The sequence below is a fragment of the Peromyscus leucopus genome, chromosome 7 (assembly GCF_004664715.2).
Source record: "Peromyscus leucopus breed LL Stock chromosome 7, UCI_PerLeu_2.1, whole genome shotgun sequence".
NCBI classification, from domain to species: Eukaryota; Metazoa; Chordata; class Mammalia; order Rodentia; family Cricetidae; genus Peromyscus; species Peromyscus leucopus.
This window is the reverse complement of record NC_051069.1, coordinates 21677421-21686001: the sequence shown is the minus strand read 5'-3', so window position 1 is coordinate 21686001 and position 8581 is coordinate 21677421. Positions and strand designations below refer to the sequence as shown.

General features: G+C 42.9%; 1 protein-coding gene across 1 annotated transcript; it reads right to left on the bottom strand.

Moving 5' to 3' along the window:
• Nucleotides 1-419: 419 nt before the first annotated feature.
• Colca2 (colorectal cancer associated 2) lies at nt 420-8470 on the bottom strand. Its single transcript, XM_028864931.2, has 4 exons — nt 7885-8470; nt 4199-4253; nt 2627-2856; nt 420-1112 (listed from the first exon to the last, which is right to left on the bottom strand). The coding sequence occupies exons 1-4, from the start codon at nt 8239-8241 to the stop codon at nt 714-716; spliced, it is 1041 nt and encodes a 346-aa protein (XP_028720764.1). The 5' UTR covers nt 8242-8470; the 3' UTR covers nt 420-713.
• Nucleotides 8471-8581: the final 111 nt, after the last annotated feature.

Genomic DNA, 8581 nt, shown 5'->3' with positions numbered 1-8581 from the left:
AAGAAGATCAATATTTGTTGAGAAAGTTTACAAAACAGTATTTTGGAAATGCAAAAGAGTTATCTCAAGGCTAACGTTGCTGTAGGTAAAGTGTGTGCTTTTGGTCACATTAACATTCCATTGACTAATGCTGGATACAAGAGACCAGTGAGTCATCACGTCTTTGTCTGATGTCGCTCCAAGATGTACATCCTCGATTAGCCAAAGCAGCTTTCTCCTTTTTCAGCCTCTTAGCAAGACCTTCTCCTCTGTCCCATGGCATCCAGGGCATTTCATCATATTAGAATAGTTTTAAATGTACAACTAAGTTAGATGAAACTATAGTTCATTTATAGTAAATGATTTCCTGACTAATTGATAATATTGAGATCAAATATTGAGATCAAATATTGCAAATAAAAAAAAAACAACCCAACGTATATTATACAAAGTTATTTATTAGTTTACAAAAGAGTTTGTTCGTTACACTGAGAAGCAAGGCATGGGGGGAATTCCACACAAACATTTTTAACAGTGAGTGTGTAAAATGAGGGTGGCACAAGACCAGGTAGGTTTGAGGGCTTCATATCGATTCCTACACTAGTGTCAGGAGGTTTAAAACTGTGAGATGTAAACCATATGTGGGATGTTTTGTGAATGGGTTGAATGTTAGTGTCATCTAGATGCGGTAGAGAAACAGATATACCCACGACACGTTCCAGTGTGGTTTTTTACTAACTGTAGCAGGCATCACAGCTTGTTTCCCTCTTATAGAAATCGCTGGTGGTGGTGGCAGCGGCGGCGACGGCGGCGGCGGCCGAGGGGGCAAAGTCCACATAGTCTGTGCTGGAGTAGGAGAAGAACTCTGTGGTTCTGAAAGCATCCAGATGCTCGGCTTCACAGGATGCACAGTAGCAGACGGAGGGGGTGGCCGGGGAGAAGTGGTTGTACTGGGTGTGGGAAGGCCAATGGTGGTGGTAAGGGTAGCCTTCCTCTGGGAGGCTGTGGTTTAGGGAATCCAGAGAAGGCGGAGATGAGTAATTCTCTGGAGTGTAGGAAGGCAGCTGAGCTGGTGAGTAGTTGCAGTCAAAGGAGCCAGAGAGACTGGAGGAATCCGAAGGCGATTCTGGAGTCTGGAGAAATGAAAACCAGGGAACAAAAAGCTTGGTAACTTAGACAGGATCAAAAGAACTGAGCAGTGTGGATTGAATGGTGCAAAGTGAGAAAATCAGGGGTAAAAATAAGCCTCAAGCCATCCACCCAAGTCCTTAGAAGTAATCTCATCTGTTGACTGCGTGATTTCACGACACTACACCCTAGATTCCCCTTTCTCTTTCCCAACAATCAATTGCCTTGCTTCACTGCCTTCCTTTGTTAAGACCATACTTTGCAGGATGTTTTGCTCTTAAACCACAAAATCTCTCACTGTGTCTCGGGTCACCTGCACTTCAAATCCTGCTGCATGCCACAGTGTAAGCTGCAGGTGGCACCTTGGCTGTTTCTCTACACCCTTGACCATGAGGAGCCAGGTAAACACACAAAGGTAGAACCTGAGTTCTCAAGGGCCCATCTAGGACACCCCAAGATAAGAAACTCCCTCCCCCATCACCAATGTATCCCCCCTAGCTGCCAGAGATCTACCACATCTTAAGCAAGTTTACAATTGTCAGACTTGGAAGCTGAGCAGAAACTGGGTGCTATTTCCCCATGAAAATATGCACATTCTGTGGAGTTAATTTCCCATCTTCTCTAAATTCAGTTTTCCCATTATAAGGACTTTTGACAAACTAAAAGAGAAAATATTCACATTTCTTTTTAAAAGGAAGAAAACCTTACATTTAAAACTTAAAAAAATTATAAATCTCTAAAACATAAAAACAGTCTTACTCATTTTAAAGAGAACACATTTCTGAACATTTGAGATCCATCAAGGAGAGAAAATCTGAATTCTTCAAAGATTAGAACATTTTTGGTCTTTCTTTGAGGGAAGGTCCACGTAGCCTAGGCTGAGCTTCCACTCACTGTTTAGCTGAGATTGGCCTTGAACTCCTAATCTTCCTGCCTACGCCTCCTAAATGCTGGGATTAAAGGCATATACCACAGAGCTGTTTTATTGTCTCAGGCTTAAATATGTCCCTTTGCTTATGGCAGACCAAACCAGCCAGTTAGCAGAGCCAATTCAGCAGTTAAGCCAGGCCCCATTAGAATATTTGGTATCACGTGCGCGCGCGCGCTCGCGCGCGCACACACACACACACACACACACACACACACACACACACACACACGCACGCACATGCACACCCACACACCTCAATCCATTTAAGGACTTAAAAAAATCTAAGGGCTATTGTTTAAACTATTGATTTCCAAATTAACAGATGTCTAACTGATGTTAAAAAACATCAAGCAGCAGGGGACCTTTTTATTGCCAGACATCCATTTACTCAGGAATCATAATAAGTGTGTATTCAAAGGTTTATGCCCTTCAAGGGGCCCACACACTGAACTTTAAATGCTTCCCTGACTATTTCCTTGTTGTCAACATTTGTAAGCTTTCTCATGAGATGATGCAAACACTTCTACAAAGCATCTCTACCCCACAGTTAGTGACCATCAGGTTACAGGAAGGATGCAGATGAATTACCAGGCTCTGGTTATAGCAGAAAGGGGCCGCTTGACAGCTGTCTGGGAAATAGTGGGGAGCACTTTGCGTGGAGTTGAGCAAAGGCCCTGTGAGTGTCTCTGTCTGAAGGTAGGATTCAAAGATCTGGTCGAGGCAGCTTGGACTTTCCTCACAAGAGACACAGGTGGAAAATTCTCGGGGTTGAAAATAGCTGGGTGTGGAAGACATCGGTTCGGGTTCAAAATATAGTCCTAGAAGAGACAGGGAAATGATTTTTTGCTTAAAAATTGCAAAGTAGATTTCAACAGAGTTTTTTTTTCTATTTATTATATTTAGGGGGAAGTGGTGATTGAGAAATTCCCTAAAAGTAAACAGTTTAGGAATCTGGACTGTTTCAGTTGTCTTGGGTTAACCTAAGTACCAGAGAAATGAATCTGATCAGGAAGAGGATAAGTAGCTCTCAATATGGTTAGGGAAAACTAAAAAAGGCATAGTGGCCTAGCCTGCAATTAAATGTCACATTCAAGGGGAGCACATGCCTCCACTTTTTGGAGTATGAAAGCATTGACATCTAAACTCTGTCTGCAGCTCAGGGAGATTTCCCTGAAGTCACAGATAGATTTGGTGGGGGCTTTGGGAAACCTGGTACTATGCTCTTGATTCAGGATTGCTGCATCCCTAAACTTTTCATGTAGCAACTTAAATGGTTGAGGAGAGGGTTTTGGGAAATGACAAAAATAGTACTGCATACATGAAAACAGGAAGCTTAGAACATAGAGCACAAGTTAACAACACTTTGCTTGGAAGTATAGAGCAAAAATGTCTTATTTGTGGACATGTTGGGAGGGGAGGGCAATGAAAAAAAAAAAGCCATAGAGAGCCAAGGAGAATAATCTGACAAACATCACCCCCTTTCCATGTTATTGTGAATAGTCCCCATGTGTGATAATCAGTCTCTAAGGTTCACAGAAGAGAGGTTAGAGCCCATTAAAGGGGCTGTAGAATTCTCAGGCTCCTTTCAGGTCAAGTTAAAGTGACCCGTTTGGTGGGAACTGCCATAGGCACAGGCTTCCTTCTGTATGACCTCCTTAAAGTCTTAGCTGCATAGTGTCGTGGGAAGGAGTGTTTATGTAATGGAGTTATTCATATTGGGCTGGGGAAACTTACACTTGTTTGAACTGCTTTCTGGGAAGAGAGTAAAAAGTGGGAAGGGAGCCCCTGTCGGCTAGAAGCTAAATGAACAAGAGGAAAGGTATCATTCTGAATATTCTGATCCCAAATCATACTACACCAAGAAAAGACAACAAACTTCTGCACAAACAAACCTTGATTTTAGAATGGAGTTGAGTTGCTTGGAGAGCAGCAACTGGGACAAATGTGAAGGACAAAATCTTGGGACAGAACAGACAGTACAGAATGAGGGCAAGCTCTGTCTTTCTTCCCTTGCTGGGTTTACATCTGGAGTCACCTTCTGATTGGTTGGAGTCCAATTAAATGGTGGTGCCTCTCTTAACCCCTGAGTCAGGCTCTGAAAGGCTTCCGAGATGGACTTTTGAAAGGGGTTGAGGGAACTGTGAAGCTGGTTGTACTGACCTGCAGAGGATGGCGTGCTGGAGTCTGGAAGGTGGATACTGTTGCTTCCTGACAGCTGTCAAGGCAAGAAGAGAAGCATGAAGCCTAGGGACGCGCTGGCTGCGGTTCTGGGGAAGCTGGGCAGGGGATTCTCCTGATCGGCTGCGGTAAGCCAGACTCTGTCTTCTAAGAACATTGGACTTCTTTAAGTAAAGCCAGCATTATATTTTAGATTTGATTGTATATTTGCTTATTTGGGGGTTGTTTTTTATTTCCTAACATCAGATTCCTTGCTAAAATGTTAAGTGATTAATTTTGACAAAGGTTGATGTAAAATATTTTGTTATAGAAATATAGAACAATTCAAGAAAACTCAGCAAGCAGCCTTTCTATTAAGCAATTTATTTTATAATGAGTAAGAATTAACGTTTACTTAACCCAACTATGCCTTCAGTCACATACATTTCTTCAAAGTTGGTTTCTTGGTCTTAGGAATTCACGTCTCATAAAGAAACGAATAATAATGAGACATTGTTTCTAGATTTGTTAAATCAGGAAGCTAAAATATTCACATTTATGGCCTTTAAAAATATAAAAAAAAATTCTTGAAGTTGTATTCAGTGATTTAGAGCCTATAAACATTTGAGTTCAGAGCCAGAAAAATTTCAGTTCTTTGCATATTTCAAAAAATTGTTTTCTGTATAATTTGCTTTTTAAAATTACTGTATCTAAATGCTGAAAATTCCTAAGGCTGAGCCCTTCAAATACTTAAAGTTAAGCAGCTTTCCTTTTCCAGTTGAAAGGACAATTATACTAACCGAGTAATTCAGGGTTTCTTTCCTTTAGACTTCAGGTGGCGTCTTTAAAGTTTAAAGGGACCAGAGAGCACTGTTGCTCTGGGCCAGGAAGCCAAGCTCACCACACCTCTCTTGGGTTGCAGGGGAATACTCACTCCTGTTCCCTGAGCCACCTGCATGCAGCACACAGCCAGCCACTGCTCGAATGGGAGGTGTGTTAATTTTGAAACCGATCCATGCTGTAATGTCATGAACCAGGAAGCTGGAAGCCTTTACCAGCTCTTTATGCAAATATTCGACTGCAGCTTGAGCTGAAGGACTTGGGAGGAATGGGTCTTAAAAAAAATCTGCTTCATTATAGAGCTGGCTTTTAACCCCTGCTTCCCCACTGGTCTGTTTGCTTCCTTGTTAGCCTGTGATTGCCCGGAGGTATGTTTACAATATCCTACTTGATATTATCTTTCTAGCTCTGGGGTTCATTTTCTACTTTGCTCCAAGAATACAAAGAATGGCGCCTCTCTCTTAGATTTCAGACAGCACACAAAACCACAATCAACAGTATATAAAAACACATCAAGGCTATTAAAAAACAAAACCAAAAACAATTAATGCTAAAAAAAAAGAATTTTTTTATCTTTATCTTTAGATAAGTACTAACTCAAGGTTTTTTTTTTTAACTTTAAAGGCAAAGAAGTGGTGTGTGTGTGTGTGTGTGTGTGTGTGTGTGTGTGATTTGATATGGCTGAAATAAGTTTTTAAATTAAATTTACCAGTCTGACGTGTATAGTTTCTTCTGGTACACTTGAGACCTGGATATCTACCTCAGTCTATAACTACCATTCATGACTGCTTTCTTAAAATTTTAGTTACTCCTCTGACTTCATAGCAAAAAAAAAACCAAGATAGATTTATTTTTGCTTTGCAATATTTGACACAATTAATTCTCTCCCTGGATTACTGTTTCCCAGAGATGTCTTTTAACATTGGACGAAGATGGATACAGTCTTTGTTAAACTAGGCAGGTCTGCATGGAGCAGGCACACATTATTCTCCTCCCTTGCCGACTGGGTACACTGTTGGAACAGCCCCAGGATCCCACATCCTTCTCATTGCTCTCAGAAAGGGATTTCACATCTGGGGCTCCTACTTCAGTGCTATGTGCCTGACTCTTGAGTGCTGGAAATGTCAGGGGTGAGTGAGAACATCCTAGGAGGCAGTAGTGTATGTTCTTGGTAGACGTGCTTCCGAAGTCCCTCTTCATTCTCAGAGGGAACCCAGAAAATGTCAAATCAGAACTCTCTCAGGAACAGAACCTGGTCACATACTTCCTCTTACCCTCCACTCTGCTAACAAGCCCACAGTGGTCACACCAACTGTAAGGCTTGAGCAGTGACAGGATTGTTTTGCCTAAATGAGATGGTTGCTCCGGGTACAGCTGAAGCAGAGTACCAAAGCTCCTTGCTGAAAGAGTATGTTTTAACACCTTTGTTGATTGATGTTTGTCTGCAAAAGTCCTCTCCAGCTCCCATGGCCCCAGTTTTATTAATGGAATTTTAATAATGAGGTTATTAAATTCCTGCTTAGTATGATGAGTTTAGAGAGCCAACACTAACAAAAAATATTATCTTGGCTCTGCCTTTAGCCTGTTGTCAGCTTCAAGACTTTGGATCTTAGCAATCATGGAGGACACATTTCTGGTCTATTTATGTCATCTGATCATTACAACCAAATGAAATAATGAATATACAGAAGTGCTTAAAAAACAACAACAACAACAAAAAAAAAAAAAAAAAAAAAAAAAAAACAACTGTGAACTCCCTTTTGCAATGCAGGGACAGTCTACAGTTCCCTGGAGTGGAGATAACTAATTTCTCTAGCTGTATGTACCAAATCATAGCAAATATCCATGAACTCTAAGTTCTAAGCCAAAGGTATAATATACATTAGTGTGTACTGGCTATCCATCCTCATTTGGAATTTATTTTAGTGATCTTTCCCAAAGAATATCCATTGTGTACTCACTGTGGGAAATACTGTAAGTACTCATTTAACCCTTTACAGCCCTATTAGCTTTCAACTGAAAAATGGAGGGAACAGACAAAAGAAAGTTAATGTGTTGGTGGATATGAGCCACAGAGTTTCTGAGAACTAAACCCAGTTCCTCTGGCTCAGAAACCTACCTCACAATTCCCCCATAGCTTCTCCTCCCCCTCCCTTTCATGAAGTCCTCCTTGGAACACAGACAGCACCGCATGGAGATGGGAACCAATGGTAACTAACATATGTGATTGGAGTCCTAGCTGTCTGATCCAATTAAACTTCTTCCCGGTGGACAACCACACCTAGTGTATACGTTTCTGCAGCTGCCCTAAGTACTCTGGTAGTATATGTGAAGTGGCAGGATACCCCAGGACTGCTCAGATCAGTGTTCTACTAGTTCTGTGCATTTTAGAGACAGGGTCCTTTTCTCCTGGAGACTTCCAGTGACTGGTGATTTTTCACATAAATGACCCCAGAGTCTAAGTTACAGAGAAACTAGGTGGGTTTCTGGGGGAGATTTTTCTCTGAGTGTATGGGGGCTATGTCTGTACTCTATCTTAATACTGTAGCCATGTACTTACCTGCTGGCTGCATTTCTCCCTTGCAGAGGACCAACAAGCCTTCCACACTCAACTATGAAGAGTGAGCGATGAGCCTTCCACATCCCTGAACCCTACACCATGTCCCACATGTTTTGTGGCTGCCTGTGGAAACCTGGGGTGAAGCTGGGAGCAGAAGTTGTTAAGACTCCCTGAGCAGGGCTGTGCTTGTGGGTGGTCTCTCCATCTTCCCAGACACGGGGGGGGGGCTGAATGAGGCCTACCATGGACTGGGGAGGGAGGGAGGGGGGAGGGAGGGGGTCGTGCTTACAGTTGCCCCCGAGGTGGCCTGGTGTGCTCTTCTTTGTTGTAGGAGTTCTTTCACGGTCATCTTCACCCGGACACCTTGATACACCTTCGGTTTTTCTGGGGGAGAGGCAACTGGGTCAGCGCTCATTCCCGAAGCTTGGGTGTCAGGGGGTACAGTGAGGGTCCCGCTGATAAGGTTTGCATACCCAAGGCCAAGTTTGAACCTTTGCACAACACAAAGAGAATGCAAAAACAAAACAAAACAACAAAACAAAACAAAAACCCCTAGCTTTTGAAAACACCCACATTTCTCGAACTTGAAAAGGTGAAGACGACGCTGCTGCTTCAGGGTCTTAGTGGGGACAGTTCCCATGGGCATCTATGAAGTCATCCACCCCCCTCTGGGCCTCATCCTCAGTACAGAACAGGTTGTGCTGCTCTGGAATGTGGAGGCAGGTTCAGCAAGCCTACTATTTTGGCTAAGACGGTAAAATCTGGGGTTCTGGCTGTGCTTGTGGACCTGGGGGAGCTCTCCGATCCGCAACAGCTGACCTTACCCACCTCACCATAATAATGTTCATATTGTGAGCTCTCCCCCCCCACACACACTGTATTCCTCCATCAGGCCAGGCATGGTTTTTTGGGAAGTACAAGCATCAGTTGTGGTGCCCATGGTCTGGAAGCCAGCACACCCCCCGCCCCCGCCCCCCGCCCCCAGA

Coding starts and splice junctions, on each gene's coding strand:
- Colca2 (XM_028864931.2), bottom strand. CDS start 8,241: ATGCCCATGGGAACTGTCCCCACTAAGACCCTGAAGCAGCAGCGTCGT. Junction 4,254..7,884: donor AGGCCACCTCGGGGGCAACT/GTAAGCACGACC, acceptor TTGCCTTGACAG/CTGTCAGGAAGCAACAGTAT. Junction 1,113..2,626: donor TCTGCTATAACCAGAGCCTG/GTAATTCATCTG, acceptor TCATTTCTCCAG/ACTCCAGAATCGCCTTCGGA.